The sequence below is a fragment of the Galleria mellonella genome, unplaced genomic scaffold, assembly GCF_026898425.1.
Source record: "Galleria mellonella isolate WM207_F2 unplaced genomic scaffold, CSIRO_AGI_GalMel_v1 utg78, whole genome shotgun sequence".
Taxonomy (NCBI): Eukaryota; Metazoa; Arthropoda; class Insecta; order Lepidoptera; family Pyralidae; genus Galleria; species Galleria mellonella.
In genome coordinates this window covers 342,827-369,747 of record NW_026442151.1, presented here as the reverse complement: position 1 = coordinate 369,747, position 26,921 = coordinate 342,827, and the positions used below count along the sequence as shown (strand labels likewise).

The 26,921-nt window shown below is 32.0% G+C and overlaps 2 protein-coding genes and 1 long non-coding RNA gene across 7 annotated transcripts; 2 read left to right on the top strand and 1 right to left on the bottom strand.

Moving 5' to 3' along the window:
* The first annotated feature begins 38 nt into the window (after positions 1 to 38).
* Positions 39 to 5,931, top strand: LOC113517288 (mpv17-like protein). Of its 4 annotated transcripts, none has more exons than XM_026901931.3 (5): positions 39 to 411; positions 612 to 724; positions 1,958 to 2,091; positions 3,383 to 3,514; positions 5,321 to 5,931. In XM_026901931.3, the coding sequence occupies exons 2-5, from the start codon at positions 655 to 657 to the stop codon at positions 5,507 to 5,509; spliced, it is 525 nt and encodes a 174-aa protein (XP_026757732.1). In that variant the 5' UTR covers positions 39 to 411; positions 612 to 654; the 3' UTR covers positions 5,510 to 5,931. The 4 variants fall into 4 exon arrangements, with proteins under 4 accessions (XP_026757732.1, XP_026757730.1, XP_026757729.1 ...); XM_026901929.3 differs by having other exon boundaries at positions 39 to 522; XM_026901930.3 differs by having other exon boundaries at positions 41 to 442.
* LOC128202201 (uncharacterized) lies at positions 2,995 to 23,294 on the bottom strand. The gene is made up of 3 exons (XR_008253640.1): positions 23,163 to 23,294; positions 5,756 to 5,785; positions 2,995 to 3,259 (listed from the first exon to the last, which is right to left on the bottom strand). It is a non-coding gene; the product is annotated as an uncharacterized LOC128202201 (long non-coding RNA).
* LOC113522486 (VPS35 endosomal protein-sorting factor-like) lies at positions 8,457 to 25,569 on the top strand. 2 transcript variants are annotated; one of them, XM_052901609.1, is made up of 18 exons: positions 8,457 to 8,802; positions 10,634 to 10,724; positions 11,373 to 11,483; positions 13,182 to 13,323; positions 14,206 to 14,360; positions 15,211 to 15,383; positions 15,488 to 15,830; positions 16,641 to 16,819; positions 16,902 to 17,005; positions 18,879 to 19,060; positions 20,430 to 20,576; positions 21,102 to 21,271; positions 22,003 to 22,165; positions 23,181 to 23,373; positions 23,664 to 23,803; positions 23,975 to 24,143; positions 24,528 to 24,793; positions 25,336 to 25,569. In XM_052901609.1, the coding sequence occupies exons 1-18, from the start codon at positions 8,780 to 8,782 to the stop codon at positions 25,423 to 25,425; spliced, it is 2,841 nt and encodes a 946-aa protein (XP_052757569.1). In that variant the 5' UTR covers positions 8,457 to 8,779; the 3' UTR covers positions 25,426 to 25,569. The 2 variants fall into 2 exon arrangements, with proteins under 2 accessions (XP_052757569.1, XP_052757568.1); XM_052901608.1 differs by having other exon boundaries at positions 14,191 to 14,360.
* Positions 25,570 to 26,921: the final 1,352 nt, after the last annotated feature.

Below are 26,921 nucleotides of genomic sequence, written 5' to 3'. Positions count from 1 at the left end.
AATATACCCTATTAGGTCAACTTTCATGTGGTTCCCCCTGGAAACCATCGTGAACAATTCTTGTTGAATTCTTTACGAGGAGCTAACTGACGTGCTTCATCCTCATCTATCATCTTTCACTGGTGCCCCGTTAGTATATACCGATAGCGCGGGTGGGGTTATCATTTAATTATAATCCATTAAAAAAATCTGTGGACTTCCTCTAATCTGTATACTATAGCCTGTGTAGATATTAATCTGTCTTTGCAGTACCTACCTATATTATTATTATATTAGACTTTGTTATTATTACGATGCTTACTTATTACTATACGCCTACGTAGTAATCGCTACGTCGTAGCGTAATAGTGTTCTGTGATCATTATCTATTTACAGTACTGTCCATATTACTTTTGAAATATGTACCTATTGGTAGGATTTCAAACACCGCTAATTTCTCTACGTAGGTTATGAATGCTTTTGTTGGCATTTTACCAAAAATTGCTTTATATAACTTTGTTTCTGATGCTTCCTAGTTGTAAAGTAAGGTCGAACATTATAAATAATGAACTATAATTATCTGTTTAGTTCCTACTGTCTTATTATATAATTTACAAAATGAATGTTTTTAGTAAATTGAGAGTTGTTTTTAAAAAATATCCCCTTTTAAGGGGAATGGCATCATATGGTGTAATATGGCCAATATCCAGTTTAATACAACAATCATTTGAAGGGCGAAACTTTGGTGAGTTTGATTTTATTAAATAATTATTTTAAAAAATAATATATATTATTGGTCAGTGGATAGGGTATTTTTTATATCTAATGGGTGATAATGGAATAATAACCTCGCGTGCGCTAACGGTATATGCTAACGGAGTATCAGTGAGTGATGATAGATGAGGGTATAAAAGCAGCAGTTAGCCTATCATGATGAATGATAGTTTCTAGGAGGACTTTAAGAGGGTTCTTTCTTGATGATAATAGAATGGTAACCCTGCTTGAACTATTGGTATACGTTGGCGGAGCACCAGTGAGGGATGATAAGTGGGATGAAAACCAGGTTAGTCCATTGTGATAGATTCAAGACCGCCTTACTGTACTTATACAATTGTATCATTGTGTTTGTAAATTGTCTTGTTTATTTCCTATATTGTATAATGCAAATAAAGTATACTCATTCATTTACAATGGTTTCCAGGGGGTACCATTCATAGGTCAGTCTAATAGTGTATGTTGCTAGCAATGAGTATTAACATCCCCATTACCAACAATTTTTTTTTTTATTTTTTTTTGAATGGATGATAATGGATGAAAACCAGGTGTCCATTGTAACCCCACTGTACTTATACAATTGTATCATTGTGTTTGTAAATTGTCTATCGTATAATGCAAATAAAGTACATTCATTTACAATGGTTTCGGGGCACCAGTGAAGGATGAAGCATCCCCATTACCAACAATTTTTTTTTTTTTAATGGATGATAGTTAGCCCATTGTGAAGGATGAAGCGAATTCAACAAGAATTGTTCATGATGGTTTCCAGGGGGAACCACGTGGAGGTCGACCTAATAAGGTATATTGCTAGCAATGGGGTTGTCAAACTCCATTGCTAACAATCCCTTTCCCCCATTACTAACAATTCTCCCCCTAGAACCTGACCTGAGCCCTGACCAAATGTGAGGCTAGTTTCCCCATTTATATATGTAGGCTATATTGCTAGTAATGAGGAAATTAGATATCATTACTAATAATATTTTGTGAGAATGAAAAAGCAGGTTAGTTAGCCCATCATGATGAATACACCTGGAATTCAGCATAATGGTTTCCAGGGGGGACCACATGGATGTTGACCTGATAGAATATATTGCTAGCAATGGAACTGGCACTTCACATTACTAACAATCTCTTTTCCCCCATGTACATTTGTTACATCTAATATAAATGAAGTCTACATTAATAATTCGCAAATTTTTAGATAATTATGATTGGTGGAGAACTGCACGATATGGTTTATATGGATCTTGTTATGTGGCTCCTACATTGTATACTTGGTTGACAGTAGCCAATATTATATGGCCTGGGAGTACAATTCGTGCTGGATTAATAAAGGTAAATATTGCAAGAATATGTTTCATAATAGCTGTAACATAGAATACTATGTAAGTTTATTAAAGCGTAAAAGTTTAATAAAGCATAAAGCAAACATAAATGTTCATCCATTATTTATTAGTTTATTAGTTAGATATAATAATTATTATCGGCTAATTCAGTATCTCATTAGCTACAAGGGTGTCCTAGAGTGTCTTCTTTTTCTGTTTATGTAGTCAGTCTCATTCAATGTATGTCTTTTAATATTGTTAAATTGTGACAGATTTATATTGGTATTGAAAGTCAAGCCAGTGATATGGAATTAATTTATAAGTTCTATATTCTTTACTAAATATATATATATATATAATTAAAGTTGACCAAGAATATCTATCTTTGACTTGTATTAATAGTGGTCTGTCTAAACTTTCAATAATTTTAAAAATATTTAATATTTATCTACTTATTTAATGAAAACTTGATATTGTCTAGTTTATCTAGTAAAGGGCATAGATAAACCTTTTTAGTTCTGTAACATATCAGGAGCCTAAAATAAAAATTAAAAAAAATTTTTGTTTGATTTGATGACACATTACTTGATGAGGTCTTAGTACAAAGGTCTATCAATGAAGTCAGTTAAAAAATACTTGAACTATTTTTTGTGTATATCTTTCTTAGAAGGTTATCATCTTAGATGTTGCTATAGCATACTAACAGATATGCATATACCTATAATATAAATCTCATACACGAAAAAATTACATGATGCCTGTTTTACTCATTTAGCTAAAGACTTATATTGCCAAAAACTTCACAGAATCTATGCAGACGATGATAATGTATATATAGATATATATATATATATATATATATATATATATATATATATATATATATATATATATATATATATATATATACATTATATGACATATAGTCTTGCATCTTACTAATATATAAAGTTGTGTTAATATAAAGTTGTAACTACACAATGTCTGTATATGGGAGATATTTAAGAAAAAGGGATCTTAATAAAACCAATAGATGTCAAAACAATTTTTTTGTCTGTATGTTTGCACATTACACATAAACTACTTAATGGTATTACACTTAATTGAATGTGGTTTTCACAGTTGTGTCTCTGAAGGTCTCATTAAAAACTGGTGTCTGTTTCATCTTGATATATCATCTGAAATTTATATATTGAATTAGTTTTATGGATACCAAACAGCTGGCAAAAAGCTAGTAGATTATAAAAACTAATTATTAGGTATAAATTTATTTTCATTTAATATTATGTATATTTTTTCAGACCTTTGTTGAAACCATAACATATACACCATTTGCAATGTGTAGTTTTTATTTTGGTATGAGTTTACTTGAGTTGAAACCAGTTCATGAAGCTGTTGCTGAAGTTCAAGCTAAATTTTGGCCCACATATAAGGTATTTATAGTGCTTAATCACTTGCCTACATTGATTGGTAAATTATTATAAAGATTGGACTTATATGCAAAGATTAATCCTATGACATTGGGACTTAGGTACATAATAGAAATATAGAAGTTACCTTCTAATTATTTGACTTGACAGTATCATAATAAATTAATAGATAATGAATAAGGCCAATTAATTACCTGATAAAACTGAATAAATTGCGTTATATTGAAGTAATGATTAGTTAATTCATGTAATATTAGTAGCACCTAGGTAGAGGAAATTTTCATAAACAATACTAATATATTTATTAAATTTAATAGAGACCTTTATATTGTATGCAACTTTATACAATAATAATATGGGTCAACTATACTTATATGTATACTAAATTTCATGAGGATTGCATGAGCTGTTAGGGTGCTAAGAGGTAACAAACAATAGTTTCACATTTATAAGTATACTATGTTATATCTGCGACATGAAAACGATAGGTTCTTTATCCGGGATAAAAAGTATCTAAACGATGCCCTTCTCTTTTCGAAATATTACATTTATACCAAAAGCGGTTCCATAGGAGTCAAAGGGCTAATAGGACAAATTCACTTCTATGTTCTACTAATATTATAAATGTGAAAGTATGGAAAGATTTATCTTTGTTTTTTTTTTTTTTGTAATGGATGATAAGGGGGCATCCATTAATTACGTGAGCTCTTTTTCGATCAGTTTAGACTCCTCCCCCCCTTAGGTGAGATTTAGTGAGATTTGCCTTGACCCTTATAGTGAGATTGACACAAAAAATATTTTAACCTTAATTTATATTTATTATTCGGTAAAATAATAAATCGTTCAGGTGTACTATAATTAATTTATTTAAATTAAATAAAATTCAAAGTAGAAACATAAAAACAACACATTCTTTTAAATTTTTACTCAATCCATGGAGACTCGTGTATTTTTTCAATCGAAATAATTGGACACATATCATCTGGGATTTCTAGTAGTGCAGGAAGACAATCACTGGAAACGTCTACGTTTATCTTTAATATTTTAGTAATATCTTTAATATTTTATATTTTTTTAAAGTTGACGTGAGATTTTTATTTATCCCCCCCTCGGTTTAAATGAGATTTGGTGAGGATTAATTAGACCCCTCCCCCCCTATTCTGAGCTCACGTAATTAATGGATGCCCCGTAATGGAACGATAACCCTGTCTGCCTATCGATACATGTTAACAGGGTACCAGTAACAGATGATAAAGCAGTATGAAAGCAGACCAGTTGACCCATATCGTGACAAATTCACCAGGAATTAACAGTGGTGTCCAAGAGGAACCATGTTGAGGTCGATAGGGTATATTGATAATAATGGGAGTTTTATACCCTATTACTAATAATCTCCCCCCTCCCCCCCATGATCAAAGATTGCTTGTGTGTTTGTTACTATGTCATATTTAAATTGCTAAATAGATTTGAATGAAATTTACATTATTATATATTTACATTAACATATAGGATACTTTATGTTATATACTGATTCACGCAAGTAAAACTACAGGGTACAGCTATTTTTTTTTTGTTAAGAGTTACAAAGTACGTACCATAAGTACGTAGGTTAAATAGTTTACTTGTATTCATAAAATCAATAATCATGGTATTACATAATTATTTTTATAGCGCATTCGGATATTTTCACCGTAAATAATGGCATTGTGTTTTACTCGGACATTTGTTTTGTCAAGCGATAAAAACGGATTTTTACCATTTCAACTAATATGTGAAGCTTATTGTAATACAGTTTTTTTACTTTTTCAGGTGGGTGCATCTGTGTGGCCAGCCGTTGCCATGGTTAACTTTTGTTTAATACCACCACGGAACAGAGTACCTTTTATTAGTGTTTGTAGCCTTATGTGGACTTGTTTCCTTGCATATATGAAACATTTAGATAAAGAGGCAATAAAATCTAAGAATAAAGCTGTTCCATTTCTAAAAATTAATACATGACAAATTATTAAATATGATAGTAGCAAAATTTTATACGTAAATAATATATATAATTATGGTTACATGTATTTATTATACCACTGTGCAAGAATCACTTGTATTATATAACTAGATAAGAGTAGTAAATTATAGAAATTTTATTTATTAACTATACTTAATCTCATCTGCGATAATATTGTGATAATTAGGTAGTTAATTGATGGCATTAAATGTCTAATATAAACTACATAAAAGTTTATTACGTACCTATAAGAGACTGCGGAGAATTATCGGCACCTATAAATAGGTAATCGAGATTAGCCTTATTTTTAAAAAAAAAAAATAGGTATCTATAAGGATTTACCTCAAATAGGTGTTAAAATGTTATAAACAAGATATGTGATCCGCTAGTTTTTTAAATAAATATTTACAAACATAAAAAACCAGTTTATTTATAAAGTACCTACCTATAGCATATTTATACATATATGCTTACCTACCTATTCTCTCAAGGGGCGAGACTAGATTGTTTGTAATGGGTATTTTTTTTAATGGGTGATAATGCAATAGTAACCCTGCCTACGCTAACGGTATACGCTGGCAGGGTACCAGTGATAGATGATAGATGACGATGAAAGCAGGTCAGTTAGCCCATCATGAAGAATTCCACGAGAAGTAACCACGATGGTTTCCAGGGGGAACCACGTGGAAGTCGACCTGATTAGTAACATTGTTAGTATTGGGGCTGTTAAGACCCATTGCTAACAACCCCTTTCTCCCCAAAAATGTAATGGGGATTAAGCAATATATTCTAATAGATCGATTACCACTTGGATCTCTGGAAACTATCGTAGTTAATTTCCGGTTTCATTACATGGGACAACAAATTTTTGTTTTTATTCAACCACAGATCATTGGTATCCAAACTACTACTAACGTATACCGATAGCGCAGGCGACTTTACAATTCTATTATCATCGTATAAAGACTTCTTGTCTCAAGTTTATAATAAAATGGAGAGTAATTGATGTGTGGTTCCGGCATAGAAAGATCTACTCATTTGTTTCCTGTGGCAGTCGTAAGAGGCCACTGAGGAAACTTAATGGTTCATGGATGGGCAGCAGCGTCCTTCTTAAAACATTACTTGTCTAATTACGAATGCCAACCCGCCTGCCAAGCATGGTAAATACTGGCAAAACCTCCCAATAAGTTCTCCACCTATGTTCAGCAGTGAAAAGTTAACGGCTGGTGATGACGAATAGACTAATATAGAAGTAATGATAACGAAAATAATTATAAAAAATTGGCACAAATTACATAGTAAATATATATGTTTTCTTTTCCGCAACCGTTTGTACGTTCCTACGTACAAACAAAGAATAAAATACTACTTAACGCGTGAGTAATGATGAAAATAAATTTAATATGTTGAGAGTCTGTATTGTACCAAATTTCCATTGTTGTTTTCGATCTTAAAGGAAGATTAGCGTAATGGATATGTATGTACCAAATGTCATTCAAATCCGTTCATAACTAATGAACTAACATACAAACATTTTTACAAATTTATAACGTTTTTTTTTAATTTATAACGTTACTAATATGTTACAAAGGAGGGATTTTGTTTTAGTGGAAGTAATGTTTTTTTTCTAATATTTTAACCCATAGACGTAATAACGTTTAAATAGACCTAATTTTATAAATAGTCTAACATCTACATATGTTAACTCATGTTACTGTTATAATAAAACAATTTTTTGTGTGATCTATTTCTATCAGAGATCGAAAAAATCCGATTTTTATAATAAGTATCAAAAATCCGATTTTACCGAGCAGTATCATGGACACAACAGAGTACGCTGTTTCACCCACGATACCCCCCATGCGTTGCCATTCTGAGGACCCAGATGTTATTCCTCTGTACCCTGTAAATTCACGCCATGGCCCACCCTTAAAACCGAAACACATATTATATATCCGATATATATCCCAGCTAAGAAAAAGAAGCGAATTTAATTCTGTAAGGAGATTACACGCTTAAAAATGTGAAAGGAATATGTAAAATAAAATAAGTATCAAGTTATTAGTACATTTATTATTTAAAATTTTTTTAACAATTAACAAAAGAATTAGTGTTTATTTGAGAAATATTTTTTAATGAATAATTAAAAAAAAACAAGTAGCTATTATTATAATAATAATCTTCATTTCTTTGTGAGATAAATCAACAAATTTTAATAATAATTTGTAATCATAAAAGTAATCATTCAACGTCAGGATCTATGAGTAGGACATCATCATCTGGCTTCCAGTCCCAGTCAACCTCTGTTTCTGTTTTTTCTATAATGTCCATATGCCCTTTGCAGACTGGTTGAAAGCCTTGAAAATATGAACTGGTAAGTTAAAGGGGATTTCCCCAACTTTAAATGAGGTTGCTATTTTGGGAAACAATCTTAATTACTATGAATTGTAGTTTTTCGCTACGTGTTGCCAGAAAAAAAAACTATTGATATTTATCAAGACAAAAATCAATTGATATATATCCGCTAATATATATCGGCGAACCCTGATTTCTATAAAACTTAATAAAAAGGTAACGTAAAATAAATAAAAAGGTAATGTAAAGGTATTGTTATCCTTTTATTTTTGTTAAAAAAAAATGTTTATTGAAACATCTAATTTGACATCAAATTTACGTATTTCCTTCATCACATGATTCGCGTTTTATTGAAATATTAACATTTTATTAATATAGATAAACTAACTATAGTATAATTAAAACCTATAACCCTATTCGACACTATTTATTTTTAATATCAGGCTGGCCAATATAACAAGAGGAGGATTTTTTTTTGTGTACATTGGTAAGATATTCCTGACTAACTTGATTATATAATTTTTATGAAGTGCCCTTTTTTTTTTCTGTGGTTATATACTCTTTAACATCTATATTACTTGGTCTGTGTTTTTGAATATTTGACTTTGTTTTTTTCCTCAAATATTTTTATTATTGTTTATATTGTAAATTGTTAGACTTTTCTTGTTTTATATTTTAAAATATTTTGCAATTTATCTATTATTAAAAAGGGTTATACAATTTCTTAGGTAAATGTGAAAGTAAATGTGTAAGAATGATAAAACTTGGATGTAGCTGAGTTTATCACAAATTTTAGTTATTTAAAATGGATATAATATTTAGTACATAATTTTGTATTTAATAGTTCTTTATCCAAATTCTATAACAACCTTTCTGTTAGGTTTTTTACTTAAAAAGACTTGCATACAGGATAAATGATGCCGGTTTACTATCAGTGGTAAGGATTTATATGGAAATTATTTGTTCTAAATGAAATTGTCAAGTTTTGGTCTCATTATTTGTCTTAAGATTTCGAATACATTATGGAGGAAATAATTTTTAAATTATAATGCACACACACATTGTACACACACAGGTTATTTTCAATAAATTAAAGTATTAAGAACTTTATTATAATTCTTTTGTGGAAGGCTGGCAAATAGGTCTGTGGATCACCTGATGATAAAAAAAAGCTCTTCATACTAAAATATTTTGTCCCCAAATTTTGTTGATATAGGCGTATTTAGAGGGACATGGGTGGAGGGGAGGGGGAGGAGAGGGGCTTGTGGTCCGTGCCTACCTCAGAAACTGGGGGGAAAGGGATTGTTAGTAATGGAGACTGAGAATCCCATTGCTAGCAATATACTTAACCAGGTCGACCTTGTGGTTCTCCCTGGAAACTATCATGGTTAATTTCTGATGAATTCATTATGATGGGCTAACTGACCTGTTTTCATTCTCATCTATCACCTTTCATTGGTGCTCCACCAGTGTACCCCTTAGCGCAGGCAGGGTAACCATACCATTTTCACCCATAAAAAAAAAATACCCCAGACACTGGGGGAAAGGGATTGTAAGTAATGGAGACTAAAAATCCCATTGCTAGCAATATACCCAACCAGGTTGACCTGCTCATGGTTCCCCCTGGAAACTATCATGGTTAATTCCTGATGAATTCATCATGATGCGCTAACTGGCCTGTTTTCATTCTCATCTATCACCTTTCACTGACCAGTGTATCCCATTCTGAAACTTCTGGAAAGATATGTTCGAGAGTGCATATGCACCTTTTCAAGTTGCCAACCTCATCCCATTGCTGATTGATAACAGCCCTATTCTAGTACTTTTATTTCAATATGTTTTTTCAAAGATTTTGTCATGACTTGACTTATTTATTTAAGTAAAGTAAAAGGCTACTTCCTGTGACATGCACTATTTGCCCACTGTAGAGATTATTCTTTAGCAGTCATTTCTTTTTTGAAGACTAGTTGTAAACATTTATTTTTGCACCAAAAAACATTCTCTCTTTCATTACTAAAAAATTTATTACTTATATTATTATTTTTCTCTCTGTATAAAAATGATCAGGAAAAAATATATATATATTTTTTTATATTATAATAAAATCGTTATGAAGGGAAAGTTGTTCAAAAAATATTTTTAGAAATTTAGCTTAAGGTCATGTAGTACATCTGTTAGAGAACTGAAATTAATGACACTTAAAAGTTTTCCTTTTTTGTGTTTGTCTGTGTCTTTTATGTAAAAATAGCTGAACTGATTGTGATAAAATCTTGACAGTATGCCACATATGGGCTATAAAAAGTTTAAAAAAATTACTCTCCAAATGGCGCCTAGAAATCGATCCAATTGTTATTTTTTAAAGCCATCTATTAACTATTATTAAGTAGATCAACATTTTTTATTGCACAATTTAAAAGAAATCTGTAATTCAGGAATAAAAGCTATTTTTATTTTATTTAATATTGTTAAGTAAGTATATTATCTTAATTAAATAACAGATGGTGTGATGGGTAAAAGTGTGAAAAATATACAAAGCCCTTATTATAAAGGTGTAGTGAATTTGTTTTTTATTACCTCTTGGTGCCTTAACGGCTTGATCAATCATTTTGAAATTTGGTATACAGAAACCGACTATTGATAGATGGATGGAGTAGGCTGCTATTTGTCTCAGTCATAAGGACAAAATTATAGATAAAAGCTAACTAAATACAATTTTGATAGAATGTAAGATATAAATATAAGAGAATGTTACTTCTATTTCTTTTCAGGTCATCTTTAAAAAAACAGAATTGCAATAAACAAGATTATCCTAGATTTGAAGTATCCAGTCATCCATTGAAAAGCAATGTAGCTATTGTGGTATGTAAGATTAAGAATATTCTTGATTGCTTTTGTATGTGATTAACATTAGTATATTTAAAATATTTTTCCAAGGGGGCCCTGTCCCCTTAAATACATTTAGACATGTCCTTGTGAAGCTTTGCTCGCATCCTGTGGTGGGTATAGCCCACCTGGCTCTTCCACTAATTATGCCTATGGTGATTAGAAGAACAAGACTTTAGGTTATTTTAAAACCTGTAATGCACAGACACTTGACCTGAACACTTGAACCTTGCAGAAAATTGCAACCAGTTGCCACTTTTACGACCTTGGCAATCAATGTCTTTTTTTGCATGATTAATTACAATTGCAAATGTTATTTATAGATAACCTAGCATCACAGAAATTGCATTTTAGATATTGATAGAGTATGCATAATTAGGAGTGTTCTTTCCTAAGCACTGTCGTTTTGAGTCATGTTATGAATCCACTCTATTTTCCTTTGAAGTGTTTCACCTTTCCTTTGACATATTTCACTTTCCTTTTGGCATGTTTTACTTTCCCTTTAACATATTTCACTTTCTTTATCTTAATTAAATACATCAATACAATTTCTAACACAATGTCTGATTGTACCCTTTTAAGTCTATTCTTTAGGCTATATTATTATTATTTCATAATTTACAGAATGATAATGCCACCGCAAGAAAAAGTTTAATGGATAGTTTAAGTAAATGGAGTTCAGCATTTGAAGAAGTTGATCCATTGTTGCGATTTGAACAAATGAATATGGAAGATGTAAGTGTCGCATAAAACGTAATACTTCTATATAAATAAAAGTTAACCTTTATGTAATAGAGTGTGTCTAAGAAAGTTTCTTACGAAGAGAAAAAATAATTGGAAATATGTAAAAACTAAAATTTTTTACTTTTTTTTGCTTTGGAGGATTCCACAACCCTATACCTTTTGACAGAATGATATCTGTTGGTTTAGTTAGTACTTTATATATTTCAGGCAACTAAGTATATTGATAGTAATATTGGTCCTTATAAAAATTATACCTTATATTTATTCATTTACGTGGGACAATCGGAAAGTTTTGCGACACTAAAAAAAATTTTCTATAGGTAAACATATTTTTATTACATCTTTTCAAAGTTTCTCCACCAGCCTTTATACAAAGTTTCATGGGTCTGAACTAGTTTTCAAAACACTATTTCCAGTCCGCCGCAGACGCCTCGTTTACAGCCTGCTCGAACGCTGAGAGCGCATCATCCGGCGACGAAAATTGTATCCCTTTGAGCTGATTAATTATTTTTGGGAATAAGAAGAAGTCACACGGTGCTAGGTCAGGGCTGTAAGGAGGGTGGCCCAGGAGTTTGACCGGTGTGCTGTCTAGGAAGTCCCTCGTTTTGATTGCGGTGTGGGCGGGCGCATTATCGTGGTGGAGCAGAAGTCCGCGGTGCCTTGTTAGGTCGCTTGTTGCTCACAACAGAGAAAACTTCTGCCAAACATTTGGTAGTATACCATTCGGCATTAATGCTTCTTTGATTTCGTAAAGGAATTGACACCAAGTTGCCAGTTACATTGAAAAAGCTCGCGATCAAAATCTTTCCCCCGCTTCTAGGTCGCTTTACTTTGGTAGGCGTTGATTCGTTTTGAAACACCGAAACCGTCGATGTTTCTGTTTGGCGCTGTTTCTGGATCGTATTGATAAATCCAGGATTCATCATCTATAACGATGTTGTAAACATGCTGAGACGAGCCTGCTTCAAATTTGTCTATTATATCATGGCACCATTCCACCCTTGCCTGCTTCTGAACATCGATGGGGTTGTGCGGCACCCAGTGTGAAACTATCCTCCGCACCCGTAGATGCACGTGTAGAATCTCGTGAGGCAGCCTGATCCAATCTGCAGTATATGCTGAATCTCTTGGTATGTAACTCGTCTATTGTCTTGGATCAAATTTTTCACTGCTAGCACGTTTTCTTCCGTAACAGCCGTCAAATGGCGACCACTTCTTTCTTTATCCCCCAAAGTTAGTCGACCGCGCTTAAATACATTATACCAACGATACACGGTTGCCTTCATCCATGAATGCCACTTGAAGTCTATGGTATGATTCGTCCGGTTTCAGGCGACACTTAAAATCGTAAAAAGTCATAGCGCGAAAATGTTCTCGACGCAAATCCATTTTTCAAAGAGACACGGTAATTTTAATTAGCTCGCAATAAATGTCAAGAGAGGTTTTGAATTTAGAACGTGCCTATTTTTACTTATAAGTATATATTTCATATTTTTAAATAAATTATAACTGGCTAGTCTCATACATAAAACTTTTTCTCGCAATACTTTCTCAATGACCTGGTATATTTGTAATTTTTGTATGCATGTATATCAACATTTTTTTTTTAATTATTAATACCGCATTATTATTATTTTATTAAAGCACTATAATGTACGCATATATATAAGATAACATAACTTTTTTTAGGATTTGAGTCATATTGAAGTCATAGATAAGGTTTCCAATTATTCTAAAACTTGGAATTTAAAACGTTCAGCCATATTAAGTAAATATACAACAGGAGAAAAGTTAACAATTATTAGCAGTTTCCTACCTGGAGGTGAAAAAAGTATGTATTGTTACAAACTATTAGTATAAAGTTATAAATTTTTATTTGAAGGAAACAAAGAACATAATGCTATGTTTTTTTTTTTTTTATCTTGATTCACGTTCTTTGCTTCAGTCCAAAAAACATCTCAATTTTCAAAAAGAAAAGGTATTTCAATCCTCAGGGGGGTTGTAAGGGGCTGATAGCGGGTATATCGACAATTAATATAATTTTTTATGGTCATACTCGATTTTAGTGCCCCTAAAAACTTACGAACGATAGGGTTTACCCTCTGGTTTATGTTGCACTTTTTTCTGTGCCAGTGCTATAGTTTCTACTGTTTTCTTTCTCCCGTTCAATGAAAAGTATATCAGTTAGAAATAAACTGACGACCGAATTTGAAACAACTGAATGCGGTTTTGGTTTGCGACTGTATGTACTTTATACGGTTTCTTGCCAAATGTATTTAACATGTCTATTGGGTTAACTACATGCTTTAAAATTATTTGCTCAATAAATTTTCATTGCGATCCAGAGTAGATGATATCAAAATATTTATAAAAACAGCATTTAGGTGCTATCCCTGGAAAACGTCATGGTTAATTACAAATGAATTGCCAATTGGTCTGTTTTTATTCTCACTTCTCATATTAGGTTGGTACATTGCAAGCGTAAAACGATAGCGGGGTTACCATACATTATCATGCATTAAAAAGAGTACTCTCTACGTTGGTATATCACAGTCTGTTATTTATTAGTCGGGCTGTTTCAGTTTTTGAGGACTTTCTAAAATCTATTGTGCTCGCTAGTCAATGAAACAAGAAGCAAACACGTCATTTATTTAATAATGATTAACATGGTATTTTTTCTTTTTTTTTTTTCTTTAAGTTAGTTCATTTTCAGCGCTTATAAGACAGGTATCAAATCTCAATGAGAAAGTGAAGCATAGACTGGAACAATTGGACGATTTTGATGAAGGCTCTGTGCGAAAAACTATGGGACTGAGTCAACAAGAATTTGTTGTAAAAATTAATATGCTCAACGATGAAATAAAGAAGGTCTGTATGTTTTTCGTTATTGGAGATCTTAAAGTTCGAAGCCTGTAAATTATGTTTTATTAAAATTAACTAGAGTGTAAACAAATAAGAGATAGAATAAGATAGATAAAATTGCCTTTTTATATCTCTTTATTACCTACTAGCTTTTACCCGCAACTTCGTCCGCATGACCGGGGTGTGTTTACTGACCGGGATAGAAAGTAGCCTATATCCTTCTCCATCCCAAATAGTACGCGTATACTAAATTTCATACTGATTGGTTAAAGCCGTTAAGGTGCTATAAGGTAACAAACAAACTCACTTTCAGATTTATAATATTAGTTAGGATTGATAAAATGTGGACACGTCATGTGTTACTTTCACCACCACGGTAACTGCGGTAATAAGAGATTGCAGTTTTGAACGTAACAAACAAAAAGACAAAAATTATCAGAAAAGTAATTATGGTATAGTTGATTATTTACTTTCAAATTACCTTCTTTTTTATACTCTACCAAAAAGGTAAAAAAGAATTCTTACGATGCAACTTGTCCGTCCGTTTATGATATATAAGATATATAAATTATATTATCTGTGTATAGGCTTTAAAGATGTTTTAAGAGAGACGCTGCTGCTCATCCCTCGCCCTCCCTAAGTCGACTCTTACGATATCTACGGAAAAAGAAGAGGTGGCCTATTCTATGTCTGGACCATACACATTTATAATATTGCTATAGATGAATATGTTTAATAACACTTCCTTATTGTTCATGTTTTTTTTTTTTCGTAATAAGTATAATATATAATAAGTAGTTTGAAGTGTTTTTTTAATACTTTTTATTTTATATACTAAGATTTTTTCATGTTACAGGCCTGGGATTCTGAACAAAGAGTGAAGGCATTTAAAATAGGTATACAGTGCTCAAAATTGTTATCAGACGTAACTGTAATGCAATTTTACCCAAGTAAATTTGTATTGATCACAGATATATTGGATACTTTTGGTAATTTAGTATTTGATAGACTGAAGTTGAAAAGTTATGGGTAAGTAAAATTATGGGTACAATATATCTAAAAATATTATAGATTTCTTCTCTTTGAATTTATTTTATAGTGATTGTTTGTGACTTTGATGATTATTATTACAGGACGGCGGGGGTAAATAATATACAAGACATTGATCCTGCACAAGTGCCAGAGTCAGCAAAAGAAACATGTCAAAATTGGTTATTTAAAATGGCCTCTATAAGAGAGTTGCTTCCACGTCTTTACATGGAAATGTCCTTATTGAAATGCTACTTATTTATTTCAAAGGAAGAGATAAAACCTGCTGTGGCGAGACTTACTAAAATGATTAGGGGTATAGGGAACCCATTAGTAGCAGCATATTTAAGGGTTTACTTGTGCAATGTCGCTTCGAAGATATTAGGACAAGATAGTGAAGACATTTATTATAATAACTTGAAAGAATTTCTTGATGACTACCAACAGGTACATTTATATTTTTATTTATATATATAAAATCCATGTCACAATGATGGTTCACACTAATCTCCGAAACCGTTTAATCGATTTTAATAACATTTTCAGCAATACTTGAGAGATAGTATAGTTTTTTATTACGATATAAATAAAAGTAGTTGTTAGTAGGGCAAAACACTGTATGCTGGGTCAATTAATCTTTTTTATGAGTAAATTTATAATGCAAGCACATAAACAATTTCTTAAACAAAGTATTAACTGATTAGGTACTTCAATCTATAGATATTGCAACATCAGCAGATGACTGACTAGTAGCGAAGGTGCATGTCCAGAAAACACCGACCACTAATTCTGTCTAAAAAGTTTATCATTTTCTGATGCTGGCATTTATGTCAATGAAAATTTGTCATAATAGCCGATACATTTGTGTTCAACCTTCAAATAAATCAATGACTGAGTATTGTGGACAAAGAGATATAAGGTTTTATTTCGAGTTTTCCTTCACTTGAACTGCATAGTATATTTTGCTTTGTTACTCTAGTTGCATCTTGCTCTTTTGCCTTGAAAAGGTAGTGTAATATACCACATATTGAATTTCTAGCAATGAGTGTTGGAGTGGAGTTTTATGTCAATCCAAGTTATAAATTCAGGTAGGGATAAAAAGTCATCTATGTATAAAAAAAAATCTAAGTTAAGTTATTAAGCATTACTACTACTTTTGTAGTTATATGTTATATGTTTTTTTATTAAAATAGAAGATATTTTTAAATAAACACTAGGTTTAGTAATATAGCTTTGATGACACAAATACTATTTCAGATATTTCACCAAATGATGAGAAAAAAATATGAAGCACAATTATTAACAATGGATAAATATTTGAACCTTTATGTGCCGGCTGTTGATTGGTTAATGTACTGTACCCTCAACGATTCCAGTAAATGTAAACAGACTCTTCTGGAAGAATTACTAGCGCAATGTGAACAAATTGAAAATAAGTAATTGTCCTATATTATATTAGGTTGTTTAATCAATTTCATGTTGCTAGTAAGCTAATTTATTTATGTTGCTCTGTTTCAGTGAACTGCTACTTTGTTGCGTCGTATCAGCCTTTGATTCTTCAAATATTATAAAGAAATCTTCATGTATCTTAGAAATGGTTGAGAATGACGTTGACAGGATGGGTGAGTAACACTAATAATATTTTGATGACTTATTAGATTGTATCTATGATATATTTTTACTTTACGAGTATTATTATAGTTATATCTATTGGACAAATGGAACATTTCTTCAACTTAAATAAAATAATATTCATTGTTAATATTGTGGGTCAATTCTGAGGCGGCATTAAATTTACCTTATTCTAATATTTTAATTTCACAAATTTGCTATTTTATGGGTCGTAACAAATGAAATTTATAATTATTTTGGTTTAAATCTATTAAACATTTAGTTTATATTGGTTTTAAGTATAAAGATTTCGTTGTGGTATCAAATTTAAACTAAAATTTTAGAGATGGAGAAATGATGCTTTAGAATAAACCCCGATGTTTACCCAAAGCTTAACTTGAAAGATTACTTTTTGCTAACCTACCAAAACAAGTGATAATCTATTGTACCGGTAGATATTGCGTAAGTTATCATTAATTACGCAAAAGAAAGAAGAAGGATGTAACTGTCCCATTTTATCTCACTAACGGTAACTTATTCATCGACATATTCATTTACAAATTGTCTAGGAGGGTGGCACCGCCTTATTGTACCAGTAATATAATGCAAATGATTTAGTCATACTCATTCATTTAACTACCTTTTTATGTTTTAAACTAGGTATAGCTCAAAGCATCTATTATTAGTTTAAGGAGAGGGGATAGCTTATATCTATTCTTCCTTGGTGAACAACGAATGGTTGATATGAAGAATAATCGTACTAATATAATAAAATTGTAACTAGACGACGGAGATATTTTAAAAAAATTGAGTGGGTTTTTTTGAGACCAGTAAGAATCAGAACAATAATTTTAAAAATATCGTCTGTTGTGTGTTTGCTTCGATATAACACGAAAACTACTGCACCAAATTGCATGCGATTTTCCCTGTGATGTTTATTTATTTATTTATTTACACTTTATTGCACCAAGTAAAAAGATAGATAACAAATACAGTAAATATTAATGAGAAGTGATACAAAAGGCGGCCTTATCGCTAAGCAATCTCTTCCAGACAACCTTTGGGTAGAGGACATTGAGAAAAAGATAAAAAGTATGTGGCGCACTATTATATAAATATTATCATATACAAACATATATAGATACATACATACATACATACACACACACACACACACACACACACACACACATATATATATATATATATATATATATATATATATATATATATATATATATATATATATATATATATATATATATATACACAATTAAATATATACATAACATACACATACTTAATAGCACACATACAACAGAAAAAAAAATGACGAAGGAAAACGAAGAGAGAACACAGGAAAATAGTATTAAAGTGAGAGGTAGTAAGATTTAACAGAGGTTTTAAAGCTAGTAAGAGTTTGAGCGCACCGAATAGAGGCAGGTAGTGAGTTCCATAGACGAACTGCCTGAACAGTAAAGGATTTAGAATAAAAGGAAGAAGAATGAGTGGGAAATTTAAGTCGGAGGTTATTGACACTGCGTAAAGAATGATCATTAGCCTCACTGAGAAACAAGAATCGGTCTTTTAGATAATCAGGAGCAGCAGGATTAAAAAGGATTGCGTAAAGAAGAGACAGGATATGCAGATTACGACGAAAACGGATAGGGAGCCACTTGAGTTGAGTACGAAATTGAGAAATGTGATGTTTTTGATGGTCTACCTTAAAAATTGGTGTATGTACTAAATACTTCTAGATAGCATAACCGGAAGTATATATTTCATTGGTTTTCTCTACTTTTGAAATCCACGCATACAAAGTAGCGGACATTAAGCTAGTGATGAATAAGTACAAAATGTACTTAAAATTTTATCCATTTACAGTTCTGATAAATGAAGTTCTGTCGTCGCTCGGAGAACATCTTTGTACAGCGGATAACTATCGTCATCAGTCTGCGGAAACATTGATTCAAACGTTTTGGAAGATTGCAAGCAGCATGCAGTCGGCTTTGCATTTCCTACAGGTTTTAGAGCCTTGGCTTCAGTTCGCATGTACACATTTATCGGTGAGTAGTCATTAAAAATGTATATTATTAGATTGAGTAAAATGACCTGGAGTTTTAAAGCATTCGCGTGCAATATTTCATCACGTTTTCTACTCTATGTTCTTTCATAGATGTGATTATTATTCATGTAAGAAACGTATATATTTGAAAATTTACCAATCAAATATGTCTATATATAGATATACTTATTTTTATTTAATTTTTTTTGAACACTGAATCAACTAAACAAACGGTATCAAATACTGTTAATAAATCTAATGAATTAATGTTGATGAGATTCACCATATGCTTAATTTATTTTATATCGACGTGGTTTATGATAAAAATACTTTATTAATATATGTACTAGTACATGGTAATTATATCAATCATCGTCATCATCATATCAGCCTTTAACTGTCCACTACTGAACATAAGCCTCTCCCTTGGGGGGTTTTGCCAGTAGTTGCCACGCTTGGTTTGGCGGGTTGGCAACCGCAGTTATGCTTTAGAGATATTTTAATAGAGATGCTGCTGCCTACCCCTCGCCCTCCCTTAGTCGATTATTACGACACCCATGGGAAAGGGTGGCCTATTCTATGTCGGGACCACACGGCAATTATATCAATAATTTCAACTATTTATATACACATTATTTTTCCGTGTGGTGTGTGGTGTACAATGGGTCACCCTTCCCTTTCTCTTGGATATCGTAAGAGGAGACTAAGGGACCTTAATGGTCGAAGGATAGGCAACAGTCTTTCTTAAAACATCACCAAAAGTCTAACTGCGGTTGACGATCTGCCTGCCAAGATTGAAAACTATTGGCAAAATTCCCCTTATGGGAGAGGCCTATATTCAATAGTGGCTAGTTAATGGCTGATATGATGATGATACATTAGTTACCGCGTTCATGCTCTTCATCACGTCTTGGTGGTTTACTGGGAGAGAATTTGTACACATATTAAATCTTATTAATATAATGCAGTTATATCTGTACGTACGATGTCTACACGTGGGCAATATTTAAGACAAATTGTAATGAAGGGCCTTAATAAGAGCAATAGAAGCTAAAACAATATTTTTTAGTAATTTTGTTTGTCTGTATGTGTGTTTCAGCATTACAAATTTATGGGTACAAAATAGTAGACAAAACGTTAGTAATAAATAAATAAAACAAATTTGATTTATTCCTTATTTTAGCATTATATGTATACCTGAGCGTGAGACTGTGATAACCAAACTGTATATGAAACCAATAGATACTATCACCAATAAAAAATAAACATATTATTATTATAAGAAATAAAGATATTATTATTTTTATTATTACCTTTTCACATATTATTCACATATTATGTGATAATTATATTATATATTTTCTTTACAGACACAACATGTTAATATTATATTGAGAGGAACTATTCGTTATATGGTAAAATGTGGCAGACCAGCTGATGATTTTTCTGGGAATTTTCAGTTTGTCTTGAAGAGGATGTTGAAATCTATTCCAGATGTTGAAGAACTATTTCTCATGGTGAGATTCAACTACTTTTACAGTATTTTAATAAACGAAATTTATTCTTTTAAACTAGTGTTAGTATACATTAACAGGGTTTCTTCTTTATATTACTTAATATTTAAAAAAAAATCTCAAAAAAAAAACACTTTACAAATGTACAGACTAACGCCACTACTTAATACGTACCTATTATTTTGTAGTGCTGTTTTTTTTTTTGTTTTATTGGACGATAATAGAATAGCTACTTATAATTTTAAGGAATTTACTTTATTAATTACCATAAAAAGTATAATAATATTTATATTGTGTAACTTAAAGAACACCATAAACGTTACACTGCTAGGTACTATGCTGGCCGGGTATCGAGTTTTTTCTTTTTATAAATATTTTTACAATTATTTATAATTTACTTCAGTGTTCGTTGTATATTAATTATTCTTCGATTGATTAGCTATTTTTCTTTGCGGACCACAATTTGATTTTAGTCTTTTACGGGTCTTGTTTTTAATTTAGTGATAGATAATCTTGTTCAATGTTCAGGACGCATTTATGCCACTAGTGGAGTTGGTACAAACCTCAAACGCGCGCACCATGATGGCTAAAACAGTATTGTCGATGTTTTTCTCACGTTACGACTCCAATTGCATAGAGGATCACATCATCATCTCGAGCTTGATGAGGCTGTGTACTATATTACACGATTCTATAAAGTAAGTTTTATTCTATTTTAAAATATGTTGATATACGTATGATCGGATTTCTGGGAACTCATTGTATTTCTCTGAAGAGATGTAGAAGGGACAAAGAGACATATAAACGGAATGTACATTGAGTTTATTGAAGCTAGAAATAAATAATATAGTCCAAATTCAGCAATGAAAAATTACTGAATTTGGATTATTATAAATTAGAATTTGATTATTATAAATTAGAATTTGATGTCCGTATCTTTGTAAAGTCGTCCCTTTATCACAAGAAAATGGTTGAACAAATGTTCAGCAATATTTTCTATTTAGGTAGGTTCCAAATTTGAAATTCATTAATGTTTTATTATAATGCGTTGCAGTTTGACTCCTCGTATATGCGCTTAGTTATGAGGAATGATGGTATTAAATATTGACATTATGTTTTTACAAATGAAATTATTACAACAAACTTGGGGACGAACCGGGACCAGTATATGTGTCCTCACTTGGAACTGGCACCTTTTTTTATCCTGGTTACTTAACATTTCCACACATGCAAATAAAGTCACTGCTACAATTTAGTAAAGAAATAAAGTTCTATTGTGAGTAAATTATATTCCAACCTTCAAACCATTTTGGAGAAACTTGTTGAGTATCGTTATTATGACATTTAGCGATTAGTTTAGAGTGGCCGTTTGTGTAAACAATTTATTTTGGTCTTGAATATCAAATTTTAAATTTTTTTATCTTTCAAGTGCTGTAACAGTTGAAGACGAGAGTAAATTATATGCTGACCTCATCAATAAGTTCATACAGGCCGTCAGTTATCAAGACGACTTTGAGCAACAGCTAAACTTCTACGTAGAGTCTCGATCTGCTTTCATTAAGCTAGATGCAGTACTTGTGACGTTGGTACATGTAAGTAAATATTCATAAATATTTTTCTCATAAGTAAATCGCAAGACGAATTTAATCTTTCTATTGATGACTTTTTCTGTGGTTATATGAAGAAAATTGGAGTACAGCTTGGATTATCAAAATGTATAAAAAGTATTGGGTTTTTACGATTTCTTATTAAAATAGTACATATAAACCCGTATTGCGCGACTTTGTCTGTCTGTATGTCACCGCGCTTTATCTCTGCAATACAAATGCTATTGATTTTAAATTTGCCATAATACTAGATATCATTAGCTCATATTGCATAGGAAATAATCGATTTTTATTTTCTTTAATAACGCGTCCAAAAACTCAAAATATTGAAATGATGCTACTGTATGTTCTGAAACTTACCTTACCACCTTAACTCCTAAATTAGTAAAGCGAAAAATCTGAAATAATTACAGTTTCTAAAGTATGTGAATATTACAGGAAAAATTAAACGATATTTCTAACTAGCATAGTTTTTGAAAAATTATAAAAAAAAACCTACAGAAACAAACTTGGGGTTTTTGGGGTCCAGTTTTTAACTAATAAAAGTGCCTATTTTATATGAGAAACATAATAAATACGCAAGGTGAAGCACACCTGCAATGCCTCTGGTGTTGTGGGTGATCATGGGCGGCGGTAGTCACTTGCCATCAGGTGAACCGCATGCTCGTTTGCCCCCTATGTTATATAAAAGGCCATTTTATCTCATATGTATGTACGGTACCCTCGGCGTGTGAGTTCAACTCGCACCTCGGTTTGAAGGGTGGGATATGGCGTGAATTTACTGGGTACAGAGGAATAACACCTGAGTCCTCAGGAATGGCAACGCATGGGGGGTATCATGGGTGAAACAGTATATTCTGTTATGTCCATGGTACTGCTCATGTCTATAGGCGACGGTTACCATTTTCCATCAGGTGGGCCGTTAGCTCGTTTCCCATTCTAAGTTGTATAAAAAAAAGAAAAAAAACCTGATCGATTTTACTTTGTGTATCATCGGCAGGCTGTGAACGCGCTGTCGCTGCGCGGCGCCGGGGGTGCTGGTGGTGCGGGCGCGGCGTCGGGCGGGTGGCTGCAGCGCGCGTGTGCCGCGTACTGCTTCGTCACCGTCCCCTCGCTGCACTGCGCGATCACCAAGCTGCACCTCTACCTGCTCTCAGGACAGGTCGCGCTGCTTAACAACTGCATCGGCCAAGGTTGTTTTTTAGTAAATGATAATGGAATTATATTCTCGCCCATACTGTCGGTATACGCTGGCAGGAGACCAGTGAAAGACGATAGGTGAGGGTAAAAGCAAGTTGTCGGTGAGTTTCGTCATCATCGTCGGTCATGGCACTGGCCTTAAATTTCAAATCACAACACAGTTATGCAATATCTGCGTGGCGATAGATTAAAAATACGAGTAACGCCAACAGTGGTACACATGCTAATGACTTTTGTAATATAATATTGATAAAATATGTAAGTGAAACTTTTTATTTAATAGCTGAGGCCAACTTCAAAGCTCTTATTGGGTTGATACCAGACATTCCAGACTATATATTGGAAGACGGTCAGAAGAAACCAACGCATACTAAAGTCGCTGGAATACTGAGTGACTTCTTGTCTACAATGTTGATATTACCCGTAAGTTTGAAATTATCCTTAATGGGATATTAGACTAATATCTATTATATATCTAGATTTTAGACTAGTATAAATTATTAATATTTTACGCGTGCCAGATTTAAACTTCAGAATATGACATATTGTATAAACAGAAACTAGTCTTAAAAAATTGTCTTTTTGTTTTTTTAGGACAATTTGGATAGTAACTGCAAAGCATATATATTGAGTGGTTTAATAAAGACAATCGAGAGGATACATTGGAAAAAAACAGAACCGTTATATTACTCAACTTTACTTCGCATTTTGGATCTACTTTGTGAGATGACGCAAGAGAAATATGCTTATCATTTGGATTCTGGTTAGTAACAAATGTCAGGTATTGAACTTGCTGTTGGCCTTGCTTATATATTTGTGAGATTGGAAAGAACACTAACTGTATTTTGGGGATCACAGTATATAATGGGATGCTCATGGCACCCCTTATCCGTTGCCATTTCTGAGGACAGACCTCTATTTGACTTTTCCTATCGGCAATACAGGTATCCAAGCGCAGCTGTAACTTATGCAGACAATTTTTTTTGTAATCAACAATCAATAATGACATATGACAACAATAAATAAATCAAACAGCGCCAACTAGTTCCAAACTAATTAGAACTCGTACTGGGATCATGATCATTTCCCACCAATTTAGTTTTTATACAATTGCATATTTGTAAGCAAATACAATTTTTTATTTTAGTTCTGTCAAATGATGTGCTCTATGGATCTGAAACAGAGTTTGTAGAGATTATAGAAAACTATGCAACAAATATCTGTCAAGAACTTTTAGTAGTTCTGAAGATGCTCGGCGATGTTAAAGAAACCAAGAAACAATATAATTTAGCTTTGGAACTATTTTGGCGAGTCATAAGGCGAGGTGATTTACTCCAAGGCCCCATGTTAAGTTTAGCAGCAAATTTATGGATGTTGTCACAAAAACTACAGGACTCCAACAACAAACTTGCTGTAAGTAAACGCTTTCATAGTAGTGATAGCTCAACATAATCATTCCTAAGCATCGACTATGCGAAAAACGACTATACGCCTAGTATTAGAGTAGGGAATAGAGCGGGCGGTAATATTGGCTGCCACTTTCGTAGTATACAAGAGTTTGATTTAATTTCAATTAACGATGAAATTTGGTATGTATTTATTTATTTATATTAAATACATATAATGCGACAGTTAGTTCACATTTTGACATTAAATGTAAGGCTAAAGATGTTGCCTTGTGCCTAGGTCAATCAGCAAATAATAAATTATTTTTATGAATTAGTATGTTACTATTTTATTGGATGGTCTGTGTCTAATTGCCAGACAATTATCATAAAATTACGAATCAGGTTTCAACTATATTCATGTAGTAATTATCTGATGCCTCTTGATATATATTCGTAAATAACGTGAGTGTCGTATCTCTGTTTAATTTCTAGTTTTATATTTTTTCTTGAACAGTTTTTATGTTGTTTATTTCTACATAACAACACAAATATTACTTTTTGTTACAGAAAACCATGCTATTGGCGTTACAAAATGACTCTAAGCCAGCAAGCCGACGTTTACTTCAGAAACTTGAAGAAAGTTCGAAAGCATCTTAAAGTAAATTTCTTTTAAATTATTAATAAGTAATAATAAAATTAATGGTCAGTAAAGAATGCCTGTATTTATGCAAATATCATAAAATAAAAAAAAATATGTACGAGTATTTATTGTTATTACTAATATAGGTATTTCAAAATATATATTTATTGTTTCAATAAACATCAGCTTTAGTTTATAAGAATTAGGTGAACTTTGAAATATAACTTACTAGCAGTTCATTATTTCTAAGTTTATTAGAGAGCATTTTTACGAATGAAGGGGGTTATGTTGTATGTAGTTTAAGAGTTGTTCACAAGTAGAATATCTATTAAAGGATACTCTGGATTTAATATAGAGTAATTACGTCTTCTACGTCATTAGTGTCCAGAACAGTAGGTAGAAAGAACTACTATAAGCAAAAAAATATATAAATAATAAATGTGATATTAAGACTGTGGGTGATCAACAAGGAAATTACCAGTTGCTGCTTTAATCGGTAGAGATTGTGAGCAAATTCAAAGCAGATCTTTAAGACGAATTCTATATGAGTCCCGTCAAGTGATACTATCTCTATGGTAAAATCAATTAAATCGTATCAATTCAATAGTTATTATCTACAGCTCATGTTGTTATTGATATACGTACTTGTAATATTGTTTACGTTGTAATCTAGTGAGAAAGACAAAACAATAAAAGAAATCGAGTCGTTAAATGTAATGCTAAACACAAAACTCGAGAACAGCTGTATCAATTCGGCCAGTTATTTTTCAAATAAACATTGAAGTCTGAGGAAGGTTCTTATGAACAGAAAAAATCGTAAAATTGCCTGAAAAAAAAATGTGAGTAATTTTGTTAATGTCTACTATTTATATTTATTATATGAATTTTTTATGTTTGTTCTTTTTCGCTTTAATTTTTTGTATTGCTAGTCGGATTTGAAAAAAATCTCTTTGCATTTAGTAGCTCATTTCTTGAAGAAGGTTATATGCAATTAAACATCCCGATAAGACTCATACAAAGCTACGGGATACAACTAATTGAGGGTTGAGGATATTTTCAAAGATTAATTTTTACACATTTATTAATTAAAGATTAGAGAGTTAGGCGTGAAGATGTTAACCTTAGTCCTCAGGAATGGCAACACATGACGGGTATTATGGATGACACAGTATACCCATGATATTGCTCATATCTTTAGGCAACGGTTACTACTTTTCATCAGGTGGGCCGTCAGGTTATTTGCTATACTAAGATGCATAAAAAAATTGTTATTTTTTAAATTAAGTAGCTTAAATACATTGTCCATTTAATATAGATCAATATGGCCCTTTACAGCATGTAATTTAAATAAATATTTCCAAAGATATTACAGATTTCAAATGCAGCGACATAGCGATGCGGCGGTACCGGCCCGGCCGTATAGTATTTTTTTTTTATTTCTACGATTCACGTAGGTATAATTCAGAACTAAAATCTGGAATAATTTTAATTTTTTGTGGAACATACTCTTTAA